At 38.7% G+C, this 18896-nt stretch overlaps 1 protein-coding gene across 5 annotated transcripts in view; it reads left to right on the plus strand.

The window, feature by feature from the left end:
- Positions 1-10038, plus strand: part of SPAG9 (sperm associated antigen 9) — a 147097-nt gene extending 137059 nt beyond the window's left edge. For 4 of the 5 annotated variants that reach the window (XM_057714048.1, XM_057714050.1, XM_057714046.1 and 1 more), the window contains 5 exons: positions 630-743; positions 2121-2159; positions 3090-3266; positions 6297-6446; positions 9278-10038. In XM_057714048.1, coding sequence (XP_057570031.1) covers positions 630-743; positions 2121-2159; positions 3090-3266; positions 6297-6446; positions 9278-9393 — 596 coding nt within the window. In that variant the 3' untranslated portion in view covers positions 9394-10038. The remainder of the gene's footprint in view (positions 1-629; positions 744-2120; positions 2160-3089; positions 3267-6296; positions 6447-9277) is intronic. The other variant, XM_057714047.1, reaches the window with a different exon arrangement.
- The last annotated feature ends 8858 nt before the right edge of the window (positions 10039-18896 follow it).

An 18896-nucleotide genomic window follows, 5' to 3' on the forward strand; every position in this document is an offset into this window, starting at 1 on the left:
AATGTATTTATCTGTTTAATAATTTTGCCTCTCAAATCCCTGAAAATAAGATCACTTTAAAGATTCTCATGAAATAAAAAAGTGCATTTATTCTCCCTAAATCACATGCATGTAGTATCCTAAAATTTCTAAACTGCTTTAGACTCAAATATATAAAGAAGGAAAGGGTATAGGTTTTGTTAGCAAAGATTGTTTCTTACCTATGCAAAGAAATTTAAGGCAAGCAAGAACTCTCTCAGCTTATAAAATGGATGACATTTAATTTCCCCAATCTAGTAAACTGTTTTTGTTGAGGTTTTTTTTTTGTTTTGTGCTGCATTTTGGTTTGGTTTTGCAGCTCCTTAAGTAAGTCCTGTATCATACTTCCTGATCCACAGCATCTTCCTTCTGAATGATAACGTAATGTCAGCCACTTTGAGTTTTCTTTCTCCGTTAGCCATGAATTGTCAGATAGTTGATAAAGCCGAGTGAGAGTTCGCTTTGATTGATGTGCAGCTTCAGGAAACATCCAACTAGCTCTGGTCACATTTCCTTTCTGTTATATTAGTCCAGCTACTCTGAGGGTCTTGGAACCTAAAACATCCCCTGCTCTAGTTTTTCAATAAAATGTTTTCCCTCCCACCATGCAGGTACTGGAAAACTGGGCTTCTCATTTGTGAGGATCACAGCTCTTATGGTGTCTTGCAATCGTTTGTGGGTGGGGACAGGCAACGGTGTCATTATCTCCATCCCATTGACGGAAAGTAAGTAAATTTTTAGGTAACTATCACAGGAGAGTTGTGGGTAAGCCTTGTCTGGAATTCAGGTAGAAAGAATTGTTTAATTATTGGCTAATCTGTGGTAAATCAGAAAGTCAAGCTGATGGCAAAGATCTAACTATTGTTCTTTCACTCTTTCTATGAAACTTATAGACTCTAGCAAATGTATCAGGGCCATTATTTACAGTTGAAAGTTTTTCATTGTTAAGAAACTCTTTTTCTCATTTCAGGAATCACAGTCCTATTTCATCTCTTAAGTAATGGTTGACATCCATTTTTCTTTCAGCTTTATTATATTAGTATCCAGAAACATTACTTAACTACCTAATATCCTAGTTTTTCATATCTCTGTGACAGTTAGTTTAGGATATTCCATTTGGCTTAAGAGTTGTGGGACAAGTTTCTTAGGAGGTCAGCAAATCCTTCCTGACCTTGGAGACAAACCATCTATCCTGTTTTTGAAAAGAATGTGAACAAAATATACATTGTGTGTTTTTATATTTGCTTCATTATTATTATTTTTGTGAACAAGTGTGCATTGTATGTTTTTCATATTATGTTCCATCACATTGACCATTCATTAAATAAGTTTTTGTGTTGCAAAATTCATGGGCAGGGAATGATTTGAAAAAAAGTGCCAAAAGTCCATAAAATAAGTTAATAAATCAACACCTCAAAATTTTCAGGGGAAAGGAGGAGGACTGGATGGTGGTATATCTGGAGCCTTTAAAGAACCTAATTCTTCTTCTTCTTCTTTTTTTTTTTTTGCCACACCGCAAGGCTTGTGGGAAATTCCTTTCCCAGCCAGGGATAGAACCCGGGCTCCTGGCAGTGGAAGCAAGGAGCCCTACCACTAGACCACGAGGGAATTCCCTGAAGAACCTAAATTCTTAATCCCAGCTGTATTTTCTACCACTACTTATAACTCTGTGTGTTTAGATCATTCCTTATATCTTAAGAAATTCCAGGATCCCCAGAGTTCATGTCAGTTCTTTATATATGAGGGTTCCATTTTAGCATAGTTACTTGCACAGGATTTCTTAACAAAAAGGGAGAAATATTAGCATTTGGGAAATGTTCCCCAGTAAGTTCTTATTCACTGAAATTGCTTTATAACTAAGAAAAGCAAAATCACAGTAAATAAAATTGTCTTTTGAGCAGAGATATTCTTTATTTAGAGGCTTTGGTAAGAACTTTGTGTGTTTCTTGGTATTATACCAAGTTGGATTTTGTTAAATTAGTTAGGAGCTTTGAGCTCCTATGTTGCCAAGATAGAAGACGCTGAGAGTGGCGGTTCATAGTAATCCTTCTCCTCCCTGTCATGCACCTCTCCATGTCCCCTTTCCTCCTTTCTCACTTTAGCGGTAATCCTCCACCAGGGACGTTTACTGGGGCTGAGGGGTAAGTGCAGATCCTGAACCACACTCTTCTTTCTGGCTTCTCATGGCCACCGTGAGGCCTTTCTCACGTCTCTAGACCCTCTTGAATGTTCCTAAATGTCATCCACTTGCAGTTACTGCATTGCAGCAGGTGTTTTTTTGTTTTTGTTTTTGTTTTTTAATGTTTGTTACATGGCCACCAAACTACTGCTCAGCAGCTTAGTCTATTTATCATCTTTTGTTGCAGCTGAACTTTCTTTCAGACTTTGTTTTCCCTCCAATAAAAACACGAAACATCTCTGAAAACTGTCATTAATCTACATTGTTTACTCTTGTTACCAATCATGTTTCTTTCATTCACTTACTGGCCCATGGAATGGGGATGTTTTGTGAGTCTGGTCATTCTAAAATAATTCACCAAACCATGAGTCTGGTGTAAATAAAAGCTACTCTATTGTATTGGATGGATCCTTTTAAGCACAGCTTTTTACCATTCCTCAAAGGAAATATTCTTACCACAAGGGAGAAAAATCAAAAGATAAACTATAAAAAATTTTGTTAAAAAAATATACCTGTCTCCTTTAAGCTATATAACTGGTTAGTTTTCTAAAATGAGGATTAAAAATATAAAGTAAAATACACATGCCTAAGAAATCTGTTTTCTTTTGTTAACTAAAATGGTTTTTTAAAAATTAATAGATGTGTTTAAAAAGTAAACTTAGTTACTGCTAGACTGACAAAATCCCCTACTCCATTTACCAAGAAACTTAAAAATAACTAGCATGCTGTATATCTTTTTTTTCCCAGCTTTGTCTTGAATTGGCATTGCTGCCCTTGTTTTATCTCAACTGGCTGTAGCTTTTAGATAATATCATAAGAATTAACCAGTAATCTCTTGCATCATTACTGTTTTCTAGGAGAAAATATTTGGTGTTTGGTTTTTCTGTTGCAGCAAATAAAGCCTCAGGAGCATCGGGAAATCGTCCTGGAAGTGTCATCCGTGTATATGGTGATGAAAACAGTGATAAAGTGACACCCGGGACATTTATACCCTATTGTTCGATGGCACATGCACAGCTTTGCTTCCATGGGCACAGGGATGCTGTGAAATTCTTTGTGGCAGTTCCAGGTGAGTTAATTATTCTATTGAGAAGTTGCATGTCCAATTGACTGTTGAACAATGTGCATTGGAACTGCATGGATCCATTTATATGCAGATTTTTTTTCAGTAGTGAACACTACAGTACCACATGGTCCATGGTTGGTTGAATCTTTGGATGCAGATTGTGGACACGGAGGAACCATGACTATAGAGGGCTGACTATTAATTTTACTCAGATTTTTGACTGCGCAGAGGGTCAGTGCCCCAACCTCTGCATTGTTTAAGGGCCAACTGTAATTGTCTGTCCCTTGGTTCCTCTACCTAGTCTAATACTACATACTGGAATTACAGATAATTCCAGTATAATAAATGAAATGTTCTATAATGGAGATATGAATAAAGTGCTGTAGTGGTACTTGATAGAAGCTGTTTTGGAATCTCCCCTCCACCCCAAAAACAAACTTGATTTTTATGTAAGAGACTTCTTTACTTTTGAAACACAATGGTATTATTTTGTCACTGCAGAATACCAAAAATGGTTTTGGCCTCATAAAGGAGATTTCTAGAAAGAAGCCCCTATCATCAAGGCTATATTCAGGAAGAGATGGAAAATGTGCTCTGATACCTTTATCAGTGTTGTGGCAAAGAACAGGAAGAGTCTGGGCGTCTGGGCCTTTTCCATTTGCCTTGTCTTGAGCAAGTTGCTTAACCTCTGATACTCACTTCTTTGTTTCCTAAGTGGATGTGATTAATATCTGCTCTGCCAACTTCATTTGTTGTAAAGATTAATGAAAGGGCTTTGGGAACTATAAAGCACTATCCAAATAAAAGGTGGCAGTGATGACATGCAGTGAAAAATGTTCTGTCCCTTGAGAATACTAAAGTGATGTTACTGATCATCTGTAAGCAGGACGTATGGTTTGGATTTTTTTTTCCCTGTGAGAAGCAAGTTTAGGAGTTAGATAAAGTTCAAATCTGGCTTTGCCACACCAGCTGTGTGATGTTAGACATGGTGTCATTTCAGTGTATTAGTTAGGGTTCTGCAGAGGAACAGAATCAATGAGGGGGGAGGGAGGCCGAGGGCACTCGAAGAGGGGGAGGGAGAGAGAGAGATTGACTTAATTTAAGGGATTGGTTCATGTGATTATGGGGGCTGGCAAGTCTGAAATCTGCAGGGCAGGGTGTCAGGCTAGAGGCCTAGGAAAGAGTTGATGTTTGCAGCTCAAGTCTAAAGGCAGCTTGGAGGCAGAATTCCCTTTTCTTTGGAGGGACCTATCTTTTTCTCTTAAGGCCTTCAGCTGATTGGCCCACCCACATATGAAGAGTAATCTGCTTTACACAAAGTCCACTGATTAAAATGTTCATTATTTCTAAAAAATACCTTCACAGCAGTATCTAGACTGGAGTTTGAGCAAATGTCTGGGCACCAGAGCCTAGCCAAGCTGACACATAAAATTAGCCACCACACTTTTTCCCAAGGGTGTTCCAAAGATTGATTAAATATATGTAGTATAGGGTTGGCATATGGTACCCTAACCAGTTATTCAGTATTCTTAACAACATGGTAATGAACTTGAAATTACATGTATATTTTTGTATAGTTATTTCTTCAGAATAAACTTCTAGAAATAGAATTGCTGGCTATGGTCTTTTCTTGCTTTTTTTTAAAAAAGAAATAAAATGCCATAGAGTCCCCTTTGAGTCTCCTTTTTATGCCTCTAATCCCATTCCCTTCCCTCTTTCCTGTCCATCTGTAACCACTATCCTGAAGCTGACACGTATCCTTCTGCCAAAGCTTTTGTAATTTTACTACATTGGAACATATCTATAAACAATATATAGTATTTTTTGTGTTTTTGAATTTGTTGCATATATATTCTGTAACTTATTTCTCATTTTTGAGATTTGTTAATATTTATGCATAAAAATCTAGGTCATTCATTTAACCATGGTATTCTAGTATCTGAATAAATATGCTACCTTTTATCCATTCTTCTGTAGATGGGCTTCTAGGCTTTTTCTCTGTTTTCCCTCCACTATTAAAAAACATTAGTGCTGTAGACCTTCTTGTGCATATGCGAAAGCCTTTTCTGTCGGTTATAAATCTAGAAGTGGAATTGGCAACATTGTTGTTTGTTGAGCAGTTGGCCCTAAGGATTAAACCATTCAGATTGGCCTTAGTATCATACCACTGTGCTCTTGCTTCTGTGGCAAAACTAACTAGTCTGCTAACAGAAGTTATCTCCAGCAGGCTTGATTTCTTCCAGAGTGTAATTGAATAATGCATGAATGAGGTACTGTGAAAATAAATCAAACTGTCCTATCCATGTCCGACACAAATTAATTTTTTATGAAGTGTATTGCATCATGGGACTATGTCCTGGTGTCACCTAGAGGCGTGGTATGTGTAGTTGGACCAAAGGAGAGCAGATCTGGCAAGAAAAAATACCCCACACTCATAAAGGTTAAAGTGTGAATGATATTTCAAGGTTTCTATCATTTCATGCTTAAAAATTCTACCTTAGAACTTAAATGTTAGGACAAATTACACATTAACCAGTAATCTTATTTGCATAATCTAAATTAAAAATAAGATATGCTTTTCCTAAAGATGAGGAAACCCATGGATTTGAAATCAGCTCAGATGTTAATTATGAATATCCAAATTCATAAGGCTTAAGCTGAAGACTTTTCTCAGTCTTTTGTATAAATACACATGGACCCTTCCAGGGGAGAGGTCTTTCCACTACCCCTCAGATAAAATGATATAGGTTATAATAATCTGAAGCAGGCGGCGAAGACCAGCTGAGCCATATACAGATCTCATACTGGATTCTGGACCTATTTCTGTTTTGGTACAAAATAGCTTTACTTGGATTTCAAATTGGGCTTTTGTGACCGTTATAGATGTTTTCTGATCATGCAGAGGCTTCTGACACCCCCAGTAAGCCAATGTACTTACCTTGTTGTCAACTTCCTGAAAATATTCAGAAAGAATTAGTCTCTCCCACCCCAATCCTTGACAAGTAATATTCACTTCTGTTCCTGTATAAATAGGTCAAGTCATCAGCCCACAAAGTGGCAGCAGTGGCACAGATCTAACAGTTGAGAAAGCAGGGCCATCTGCACAGGAGCCTGGCAGCCAGACACCCTTGAAGTCTATGCTTGTCATCAGTGGAGGAGAGGGCTACATTGACTTCCGAATGGGTAGGTCATTGGTTCTGGGGGCTTCGTTTCCAGTGTTCTGCGATGTGGATTTTCACCCACAGTAAGCAAGAAACTCAGAACATGATTTCTAAGAGGTTTTCTTTGAACTCTTTATTGGAAAATGATTTTATATTTCCTTTTCTTTCCTACTTTCATAACTTTTTTCTTTTTATACCAAGGTGTGTGTGTTTGAAGGAGCATTAGGAAATAGAGTTTGGTTGTATGTTGAGGTATTAGTGAAGAGCATATGGAGTCAGAAGGCCTTGGGGAATTCATTCACCCTCCCAGAACCTCAGTTTCCTCACCTGCAAAGTGGAGAAATAAAAATACTTCATAAAGTGTTGTTTGTAACCAAATTCATTTCATTTGTTCATTTTCTCACCTTATAAACATTGTCTACTGTGTGCCTTTCAGCCTTAAGCTTGAGATACACAATCAAATCAAAGTCTCCCTCCAGTAAATTATAGAACGGTATAGATATGGAAACGTTAATAAATTACAGTGTTACAGATGCTCTGATGGGGAGTAGTCAGTTTTTCCTAGGGGTAGGGGAAGAAGGAAATCAAGAAATGATGCTTGAGGTGACTCAGCAGTGAAGAGCATGAGTCTGAAGAATTGGAGTGGGGATGGTATGGGGAAGGCTGGGGAGACTGGCATTCCAAGATAAGAGATAGCTTAACCAAGGCTTAGAAACGTGAAACAGCCTTAATTGAAGAAAAACTACTTAAAAATGACTGGAGCATGGAGTAGTAGCAAGTATAAATTTGACCAGAGATAAATCTAGAAACGGAAGGAGGAGCTGGATCATGGAAGGCCTTTATATACCTGATTAAGGAGTTTACATTTTACTTTATTTTTATTTTATTTTTCTTCCTTTTTCTGAAAATTTTTATTGGGGTATAATTGATTTACAATGTTATGTTAGTTTCAGCTCTACAGCAAAGTGAATCTATTATACATATATCCACTCTTTTTAAGATTATTTTCCCATATAGGTTGTCACAGAGTATTGAGTAGAGTTCCCTATGCTATACAGTAGGTCCTTATTAGTTATCTGTTTTATATAAAATAATAGTGTGTGTGTGTCAATCCTAGTTTTCCAGTTTAGAGTCTGTCTGTTCTCTCATCTCCTACCTAATGCAGGCTAGAGGGAAAGCCCAACCAGCAGTTCAAATAATGGAACTTCTGAATGTGTGGACATGAATGTCTCCTCTAGAGCAGAAATCACTAGGATTATGAAGGCAGGGTTAATAGGGCCTCCTCCTGAGGAAAATCCATCTAATAACTCAAAGATTAGGAGTTTGCATTTTAAAGTAAAGGAAAATTATTGGACAACTTTACACAGAAGAAAAATATTTGCATGTAAATGGATTGGAGGTATAAGACTAGAGGTAGGGAAATGGGTTAGGAAAAAATAAATGACTAAGGTAGTAACAGTAGGAGTAGCCTAGCACTATCATGGGAAATTGGTAACTAACAGGATATGAAGAAAGAGGGAGTGATTCATTTACTTGGAGTGAAGAACTATCAGAACAGAAACAGCAGACCTGGAGGGAGAGGAATGAGGAGTTCTATGTTGGACATTTGACTTTGGAGCACATGGAAGTTGGGAGTTATCTAGGTGGAAGATGTCCACTGGGCTTTTGGGTATAGGGTTTCATATATTAGGAGAGAGGAATATGGGGACTTTTGGCATGCAGTGGTACTAAAAATCACAAAGGTTGATGAGTTCACCCAAGGAGAATATGTAGGGGCCAGAAGAAAAGGTTCTAGGATAGAACCATGTTTTAATACTCCATTTAAAGAATCATTAGAACTTATGAAGGGATCTAAGAAGGAATGGCTAGAGAAGTTTCAAAGAAAACACAGAGAATTGATGTTTTTAAAAGTGTAGTGCTTTGTAAACTGTAAAGCACTGTGATGTAAATTTATTTATTTGCTATGAATAAAGGAACACTTTGGACTGGCCTAAAATCACAGTGACTGAAAAAGTTTCTAAACATAAGGCTTTAGAGAATGTAATGTTGTAGCCTGGTGACAAAACTTTCGTTTTAATTCTGTAAAAAAAAAAAAAGAATATAAAATTTAGGGTCATATAAATGACTGTACCACATGTAATTAGTGTAAACTTAAATTTCTGATGCAAAAGGCTTATTGACACATTTTTAAGATAGGGCTTTTAATGTTAAGTTTAGAAATGGTGATGTCAGTAGGGACGGAGTCACTTCAAGTGTGTTTTAAATAATTGACTATTGGTGCAGAATTCCTTTGTAGAGATGGCCTTCACTTGGTTGGTGAAGTGATTCTTGGAACTTTTTTTTCAATTGTAACATGGTAGTTGGAACCATACTAAAGAATATGTCAGTAAAATCTTTATGTGGTTTTTTCATTTCTTCTAAAATTTTCTTCCATTGTGGATTATAAAAATAATATGAAAATTGCTTAACCAGGTTTGTCAGTATCTCTGAGTAATCCAGCCTGAAAAGCAGAATTTGTCTTAAAGCATAGGTTGATTTTAATAGTAAATACACTTTTTAAAAATTGAATTTGATATTTTTTGTTCTGTTTCCTTTTTCATATCCTATAATGTTTTAACAATGAGAAATTGATCTCAGCAGTCCTCTTCAGAAGTTAGAGGTGAAGATTCTGACTCATGACATTTCTTTTACTGTGTTCTCTGAAATGGTTTTCAGACAACATTTCTTTTACTGTGTTCTCTGAAATGGTTTTCAGACAAGTTTTATGCGTGCTGCTCGTGGACTAACTTTGACTGATGTATATTGGCCTTTATCTTCAAAATGCTTAACCTGAGTCTTCTTATCACCCACTAGGTGATGAAGGTGGAGAATCAGAGCTTCTTGGAGAGGATCTTCCACTTGAACCTTCTGTCGCCAAAGCGGAAAGGAGTCACTTGATAGTGTGGCAAGTGTTGTATGGTAGTGAGTGAACCCATAGGAAACAGGTGGCGACGGGGAAGTCATCTCTTCTGCATGGTTTATTTTCCCTTTTTCCCTTTATTTAATGCTCCCTTTGTGAAATAAGTTTCACCACATAATGTGTGAGCATTTTTTTCTGTTAACTTTATACTATAAAATCTGTCCTACTGTACCAGTACAGGAACTAGCTGTTTTACTGCACCAGTGTTATAGGCAATTTCAGTATATTATGAACAAATCAAAGAATGTTTACTTTCTGCAAACTGGTGAATTTTAGAAAGCAATCCAGATGTGGTTTACTCTGCCACAGCTAATATCACTTACTTCATTTAATGGGGTCACTTTTTAGCTGTCACTTATAATGGAATTAATGGAAACACTTGATAAATGAAACTGTACCGTTAAATACGATAGTGACGTTTTCCCCAATGTATTATAAAATTGACACAAACTAATATCAGGTGGATTATCAGGATTTATCTAAATGTCCCGAGAGGGCTAAAAGTTAACTGTAAATTACTTTAACTTTCACTTTCAAATCTGACAAATCTTGTTTATATGGTATATAAAACTTTGTTTTCATCAGATTTTGCGGGGGGGTTTTATATTAAAGAAATTAAGACTACACTATTTAAATAAAAGTTTCTTGTTTCTGACTTATTAGAGCTCTAAAGTTTATGAGGCCTGCTTCTCTGAATATTCTATTTGTTTTTTGTTTGTTTTTGAGACTTGTCTCACTCATTTTCATACTGACGTTTGAAAAGTTTATTATTTATAAGGCTTAGAAGATACACTTCAGCAATGGGAGGGGTTTTTTTTTTTAAAGGAAATTGTGTTTTGGATTTCTTGTACCAATGGATGGTGGTGGTTGGATGAGTTTTTTTCCATGTAAAAAATTCACTTGTTTACCAGTTGTTCTTAGACTGCTCTTACCAGTTAGTAAGAGTAAAGCTGTAGTAGTGATGGAGTATGGCCTAATCAAGTGAATGAGAGATTTGATTAGAAACGGTATTTTCTCGTTCTGTATAAAAACTGCACAACTTCCAGTACTTGATATTCTGTATGTAAATGACATTTAAGCTTTTGTGCCCTTTGAGATTAAAATGCCATCTTCAAAGAAGACTTTGAAGGAAAAGAAGACAAAACCAAAATAGCATAAAGTAAAAGCTGACATTACCATCTTTTCACTCACAATGCCCATTTAAAAAAATAGATTCTTCATTTAATTGATTTTCTTGTTTAATAAGTTTTTAAAAACCATTATTCTGCAGTTTTTTTCCCTCTCAGACTTCTTGAAAATTTATGATTTACCATTCTTAATCCATTACTTTCAGCACTATTTTAAAATATAAACTTATTGGACAAAGGGCCCCCAGTCATCAGAAGGACTGCTTCAGGAAGAGAAAACAACAGAGGTCTCTCAGATTGTTAAGCATCCTTAAGAACCAAGGACTTTTTTCTGACTGTAATGGGAAGATACTTGTAAAAAGTACTACCAGTATCTTTTAAGCATATAGATGATTAGGCTAGATTATAAAGTACACAGGTTTTAATACATCAGAGGAAGCCTTTGGATCCTTTTGGCCACATGTGTCTATAAGCACACTGTGTATACAATAGCCACTTTAGATGGCTAGGAGAAAAAAAAATTCTTTTGGTAAAAGCTGTTATGAAAAGGATGGTTTTTTTACTTGAGCTACTTAGTCACTTTTTTCAGGGCACCAAAACTTAGGTCACTTTTCCATAGCTTATAAGCTATGTTTTTATTTTATTTTAAGTCTGAGCCATTGTTGGCAATACCTTAAAAAAAAAATCATTAAATATTTTGGGAGAATGTTGTATAAATTCACAAAAAAAGAGACACCAAAGTATTTGGGAATTTTAATCCCAGGAAGTAAACATCCCAGAGTCAGACCCCATGTGCTGTTCAGTCTTTTACATGTTTCTATGACTGAATGTAATTTAGGAAATCAGGAGTTAAAGATGAAAAACGCAAACATGTTACAATGGTTGTTTATTGCTCTTTTTATTTTATCTAAGACTGTCAGATATCTGTGACCCTGTTAACTTCAGGGACTAGAGAGAGTACAAAAATGCCTGTACAATTTGTTTTAAGAGCTTGTCTTTATGTTTGTAATTTCAGTTAAATATTTTCTACAGATTGCTTTACCTCTACCTTTTTCGCAACAATAGGTTTATATTCTTAGTAGCTTTCACTTTGGTCAAGGTGGTAGCTTTTGGAAGAAAATGCCAAAAAAATGTAAACTTTTTGCAAGCAGCAAGTGGTTGGTATAACTGCCTGTAGCTACCACATCAATGGTAAAGAAGAGGCTTGAGTATGTAGGGTTGGTCTCTCCATGTAAAAAAAATTACCCCTATTGGAAGAAAAAAGGAATACCAGAGAATTTTCTCATTTGGTTATGTTTGGGTTATGTATGACGTTGAACCATGTGAAGTTGCCGATATTCAAACATTGCTGAGCTACAAAAATGACAGTATCATATACACCAGCCTAATACTTACTTCTCAGTGCAGGTTAAAAATCTCTATGAGGCAAAGGGAGAATAATCTTTAGGAACTCAGTTTTGAATGTTTTTCTCTAACTCATGTGGATCTAAGTTTTTAAAATAGGAATGAATATCTTAATAGCTGCAGCTTGTTGAGAGTGTAAAACATTTTGAGCACAAATATGCTGCACGTAACTTTTCACATGAAGCGTGTTTGCATAGAAAAGGTTAAAATACATTTTCTCGGTTGCCGTGTTGTTCATTTCTTGTAAAGGTCTTCCTGCGTTTGAGAATAGACCCTTTAACATAGGTTGCCTTAGTGACGAAACAAAGCAAAACAATTGTCTCATAATATTAACTGTCCTAAAGAATGTGTCTTGCAAATGCTGTGGAACTGAATATTTATTTCCTTGTGAGTATTATGACCGTTACCAAAGGATTCAACCAGATTTAGAGCTCTTCTAAATTGATCATGTTGAGAAAGGGACTCATTTTGGTCCCAGTTTGTAATAAGGGAAGAGAAGAGAAGAGAGAATTAAATGTGGAGATCATAAATGCTTTTCTAACAGGGTTATGCTCTTTTGTAACATTAAATGTCTTTTCCTTTTTAAAAGTTTTTAAGTTTTTATTATTAATTTTGTCATACATTTCTCATTTGAATATATTTTAACCATTTTATGGTCTGAATTTGTCTTTTTGTCCTAGACATTTTATTCAGAATTTTACTTACCTCTATAATCTTAAAAATGGGTTTTAGAGGGTCCCACTTGCTGTTTCTTTAGAGGCTGATGCTTCATTTCTATGAGCAAAAAGCTCATTTAGCAATGTAGTTATTTCAGTATTTATTTCTCTTATGGAATCCCTGGGGTTCGGAATGTAACTTTGTACATGAAATATATATAAATATGTATATGAAACATGTATGAGGAGTGTGTTTTGTTTTGTTTTTGCCTTTCCTAGGGGTCTGACCTTGATTTATATTTTAAAGTCCAATAATCATTCCCCATCAAACGTCATTTCCAAGGGTCAGGACTGTCGCCATTTGGTACTGGCTGAAGGTGAGTGAGCAGTGAGGAATACATGAAGAACATGTTTGCTTGGCTTATGTGTTTAAGTGACATATGAATAATAGACAATAGGGCTTTCTAGAAATGTGGACCAGCTGAGTAACAACCCACACATGATACCAAGGCATACCATTTGTCATACCTTATTACTCAGTAATTAAGAGGCAGGCTGTAATGCAGATGTTAATAATATGGTGTGCTCATTGTGATCCATTTGCTTGGGAAAGACTCTGGAAGACTCTGAAACTAATCATGTGGTAGCACAATGTGAGTCCATATTCAGTGCAGTGGTATTTAGTCTGATGTCCTATACTTTGTTTACAAGATTGTGGGGCTCTGACATGATAGTAAAAGTAGTCCTGCTTGGCATGTTAATAGGACAGTTCACTAGATGAAGGCACAGCCATCTATCCAGTGAGGTTGGATGCTCTAGAATATAATTGAATGGCCTGTCTCATTTCTATTTTAAAGAACCTTACTTAACTGCCCCTTAGTCCTTTGGGGCCTGCCAGGTCAGTGTTTTGGAAGCTGATTTTTTTGAGCCTTATTTAGTCATGTTCCTGATTAAGCCAGTCTCTAGAGATTATAGTAGCAGCACAGGACAACAAATGTTCATATTAATTTTGTTGGAAGAACAAGACAGGGGCCCTGTACTCTTAATTGGAACTGCAGCCCTCAGTCCCACCCAGTGGTGAGACTCTCTTCCAAAACTTAGTGGAGAGATACTGCCTGAACCTCCAAGCTCTTCCTTACCAGCCCCCAGGCCTCTCACACTCCGTGTGGGCAGGAGAGCCCTGGTGACCATAAAAGCCTGGACTCTATCTTCAGCAGTGGCCAAAATGTTGGGAAAGATACTGTAGTTACGGAACTTCTCAGAATGCCTTAAATATTTGGTAATTAATACAGTTCAGTTTTACAGCTCCCTTCCTTTAGAGACAGTGGTCTAGTGGTAAAGAAGGCAGTAGACCTGAACAGGCCCTGCCCCTACCATGACCCGTGACCACTCACTTCAGCACAGCACTCCACAGCCACCCACAAAGGTATGAAACTACCCCAGACCTGTTGAATTGACTCTCTTATGGGGTCTGGAGTCAGGCATCTGTTGAGGACTACTGCTTTAACATCTTTGGACCTTAGTTCTCATGTGTTAAAGGAGGGTTGGCTTATCCAGGTGATCTTTAAAAAAAACCCTAGCTCTAATCGTTCTGGTTCTCTGACCCTAGCTCTAATTTCCCTTGGTGTGCTGTCAATACAGATACCAGCCATACCTGCTTGCAGGTCCAGGATTGCCCAATCCGGGTGGAATTCGATTACTGTGAAAATCCAATTTATCAGCACGCACTTTACAAAAGGAGACAGTTCAGCTCCTTGCATTTATGTCCAAGCAGAACATTGGCTCCCACCCACAGACAGAAAGTAGTTATGGTTTGATTTGAGGCCTCAAGGGAGAAGTGGACCAAAACGTCCCAGCTCAGGGGGGTCACGGTTCTCAGCCAGGCTGGGAGAGGGAAGTGTGGCCAGAATCACTCAGGAGCTAGTTCCAGAATGAAGTTATTTCCTCCTTTCTCTCACCTCAGGCATATCAGATTCTGCTGGTGTGTTTGGTAAAACAGTTACCCTGGTGATTCTTGTCCTTCTATTGGGAATAGCTGCTTGAGAGGAACTCAAGCAGCCCAGCTGGATTCACAAACATCTGTTTTCCAGGAGCACAAAGCTTCTTCATTCTTAGCCATTTATTACCAGCACGTGGTAACCTGCTAGTAGGCTCACCCCAGACTCAACCCAATATTTTCCTTTTTAATTTGTGGATAATTGAAGTTTAGGTATTTTGAACTTATTGCTACATTAAAAGCTTAAAGGGAATATTTCATCTCCATTCATTTGGTAAGGCTATTTTTTTAATAGAAAAAAAAGCTATGCCCTTTTAGTTGTTATGACTAACTTACGTATTCATAACACCTAATAATTTTTTCAAGGTGTTTACTCCATAAATTCACAGGTGATCCACAGAGCCACCCTTTGGAGTATATTATTGTCCCCAGGTGATCCAGAGGCCTGGCCACAGGAGGGGCCTTGCCCACTGGTAAACAGGCCTAGCTGAGATGAGTGAAGCCCCAGGGTCCTCACAGGAAGGTGTAACCAGATTAACTCCACACTAGAGGCTACTGCAACTGTTTCGGGAAAAGTACTGTATCTCAGAAGATTTGGGTTTAAATCCGGAGTGCTGTTCCCTAATCTTGTGACCCTGCACTAGTCACTTACCTATTGTGTTTCCTTGCTGTAAAAGGAGAGTAACATCCCAAAGGGTTCTCATGATGGCTTAATGAAGTAGTAATGTGATGGCAGTCAGCACATTACCTGCCCCCACTAGGCATTCAATAGCAGGCTTTGGTGGTTCCTAGGTGTCAGGTGTGTGAAAAAGAGTAAGACACCCTCGGGGAGATTAGGGTAAGAGAGGAAAGTAGACATGAAAATGGTGAAGTGGAGTCAAGCATTATGGCTATTCATTGAGGCATTAGCTGAAAAATGGTACTGGTATGGTGTCAGCTTTGGCTATTTTGTAATGTGGTAAAAACAAGAGGAAAACTGTCTTCAATATTTATGCAGTACACAGTATTCTTATTTCCCGTCTTTTTATCAGTGTTCTAGACCTTGGCTATCCTAAAAAAACTGTGTTAGGCAACAGAGTTACCTTGGGCCTATTGGACCTTTCAGGGAAACCTTTCTCTCTTGCCCCCACACTCCCCAGTTTAAGGAAAAGGAGTGTTCCATGAAAATTAAACTTAGGAGGAGATCCATATTCTCTTTTTCATCTGAGAGTTCATTTCATTCCTGTGCAGGCACACTGAGGGACGTGTTGAAGCATGAAGATAGTGGTAAAGTTGACATTTTTAGATGCCATCAGAACATATTTTTTCAATATCTGTTACTCATAATGCTTTATGACAAGAATTAAACTCCTAGTCACTACATATAAACAGAAGGAAGACATACAGAACTAAATAAAATGTTAACATCTGATGCACAACAGGGTGTGGTATGGTGGTGAGGAGGATTAAAAGCTTTCTACATGATTAGGAAGCTTAGCATTACTCTGCCCGAAGAAGAATACAAACCCCCATCTGTTAAGATTTTTGCGGGCCATCTCAGGTGCAGAAACCCCCAAAGAGAGTGGAGCAGTCTTTTAAAAACTTGAATTTGGTCATCAGGAGTATTGTAGTAATGATATATCATTCAAACGATTGTTGAAAAGATTAAATGAGATAATGTACTACTCAACAGTAAACAAACATGTATCCTTCCCCCACTGAGGCCTCAGTTTCTATTCCTGGTGTCCTCTCTCATTAAGCTTTTCTTTACCTTTGGCTAGCCCAAAGTGACAGATCTGGAGAGAATTTTCAGCTGCTGGCCTTTTACTGCATTTTGGCCTATTATGCTTCTGTGGAAACAGGCGTTCATTCTGTAGCAAATCTACGTTTCTGTCTTGGAGAGTTTACCTAGGGCTGTAAATAAGGAACTAGGAGCAAAAGTTTGGCATGTTCTTCACCAGAAAAGACTCCAATATTGATTTTTTTTTAAGATAAAGATCCTTTTTATTTTTAAAAAATTTTTATTTATTTATTTGTTTATTTTTTGGCTGTGTTAGATCTTCGTTGCTGTGAGCAAGGTTTTCTCTAGTCATGGCAAGCAGGGGCTACTCTTTGTTGCAGTGTGCGGGCTTCTCATTGCAGTGGCTTCTCTGGTCGTGAAACACGGGCTCTAGGCACATGGGCTTCAGTAGTTGCAGCACGTGGGCTCAGTAGTTATGGCTCGCAGGCTCTAGAGCACAGGCTTAGTAGTTGTGGCACACGGGCTTAGTTGCTCCGCGAGGCATGTGGGGTTGAACCCGTGACCCCTGCCTTGGCAGGCGGATTCTTAACCACTGTGCCATCAGGGAAGTCCTTCCAATATTGATTCTTAGAGGCATCTCAAACATTCCTCCTTCCTGGAGGAACCCGACTGGGGATGAACAGAAACTGGGCATATGCCTCAAGGCAAACCTTGGCTGATGTAGAGACCCAGTCCTGGGCTTTTACCCAATTGAAGGTTTATCAGACTATTTTGCCCCCTATTAAGTCCATGTTTCTGGGGCCCCAAGGTGACAGTCCTTTCTTTGAAAGACCACTGTGTGATGGGAGGTCTTTCTTTGAAAGACCACTGTGTGATAGGAGGCAGACAACATCTCAATAGCCAAGTTTCCATAAAGAACCAGAGGTTCCAGCCCTTCCCTGCCACTGATCCATCAAAAGTTATAGCTCTGTCTGGACCCTCGGTTTTCCTTATCTGTGAAAGTCAGGACTTGGCTCCGATGAACTCTAAGGCTTCTTCTAGGGTGACAATTTTTGAGGCTGGATCATCTGTGCCATGTGCAGTTGGACTAGTAGCCTTTGTGCCCAGCCAGATCCTTAATGGAGGGAATTCGTGTAACCTACACCACTTGGTACAAACCAACCCAAGGCATCGAAGCATCACTTCCATGAATGGAAGGAATATGTCTTAATTAGAAAGAGAGACGCTTGAGTTCTACAGGTCCTGCTCTTCCCTTGGGTGTCCATCTTTCACTTCCTGAACCTGGGAACAGGTCTCCAAAAGTCTACTTTAGAATGTCAGCTGAGACTTCAGAGAGTTTCTCCCTAGGGCCCTTTTGTGGCATCACTTGGGGAAAAAAGAGAAGGGCTGAGGAGTGATGTTTAATTAGGGAGGATCTTGGTGTTCCAATACCACCCCTTCCCAGAGCAGAAAAGGGGTTGGGGAACAGGAAATGAACTTGTTTGGGAAAGTGGCCTTGCTACAGAGAGGCTGGGCTCTGCTGCCTTTTGAACACAAGGTGGCGCCGCGGTGGTGTTAGCCTTCCAAAGACTGCCAGCCCCTCATCCCTCCCCTTCAGGCCAGACCAGATAAAGGAAGGTGCCTACGGGGGGTCAGATTGTACAAGTAAGGTAAACTGGGTTCACTTTACTAACAGGCAAGCAGAAGCCCGGGGTGGCTGTATCCAACAGCAGAGATTGACTGTTTAGTGTTCTTTCTACTAGACTGCCTCTAGATTCTCATAGCCCTGAGTTCTCTCTCCTTTCATTCACCAGAGGCAGGGTGAATGGGCCTCCCCAGCCAAGGCAGCCTATAGCCCAGGAACCCAAAGGGAAGGCAGGTGCTCTAGAGCCTGGGACCCTGCTGAGGTGAGCAGGGATTGCTATGGGTAAGAGAGAAACACTGGCCAAAGTATTAAAGAAGCGGGTTTTTGAAAGCATCCACACCACCAATTTCTGGTCTTTGAAGTTGTGAAGGAATTTCTGCTACTGCCACCTCTGAACAAGGCTAAAAGAAATGTCACAGAATCAGCTTAGTGAGTTGCTTCAATAAGAAACTTCATCCAAGGCCGATAATACATAGGAGTTACATAACTCAGTAGGTCACAGCACTAACTAAGCCGTTTATAGGCCATCAATCCACATTTATTTCCTGGGTTTTATAACCGCTGCTGAAAAGGAAAGAAGGAGGGGGTGAGGATTAGAGGGAGAGAACATGTGTGACTGGAATAAATCTCCAAGTCCACTCTCCAGTTGCCTTTCCCGCACACCACCACTCAGCTAACTCTTGGAGGGGCTTGCCGAATTACAGTGCATCCAGACACCCTGGGCCTCGTGCCAGGAAACCCAGACCCCTGTTCCAAGCTGCTCTGAGTAGCCATGAGCTTTAGGCTACTAAAGGATAAAAGATCCTCTTAAACATCACTTCTCAGAGTCCTTCTCTTTTTCCATTTTCTTTCTGGCCCTCAGTTTTCTATTCTATAAAATGTCAGGGGATTGGGTGAGTTCAAGGTCCCTTTCTGTCTTCATGATTCTAAACATTAGGAGCAAAATGGTGGAAATTAGGGCTTTTTATCCCACCACCACCATCAAA

This window comes from Hippopotamus amphibius, chromosome 17, assembly GCF_030028045.1.
Source record: "Hippopotamus amphibius kiboko isolate mHipAmp2 chromosome 17, mHipAmp2.hap2, whole genome shotgun sequence".
Lineage (NCBI taxonomy): Eukaryota > Metazoa > Chordata > Mammalia > Artiodactyla > Hippopotamidae > Hippopotamus > Hippopotamus amphibius.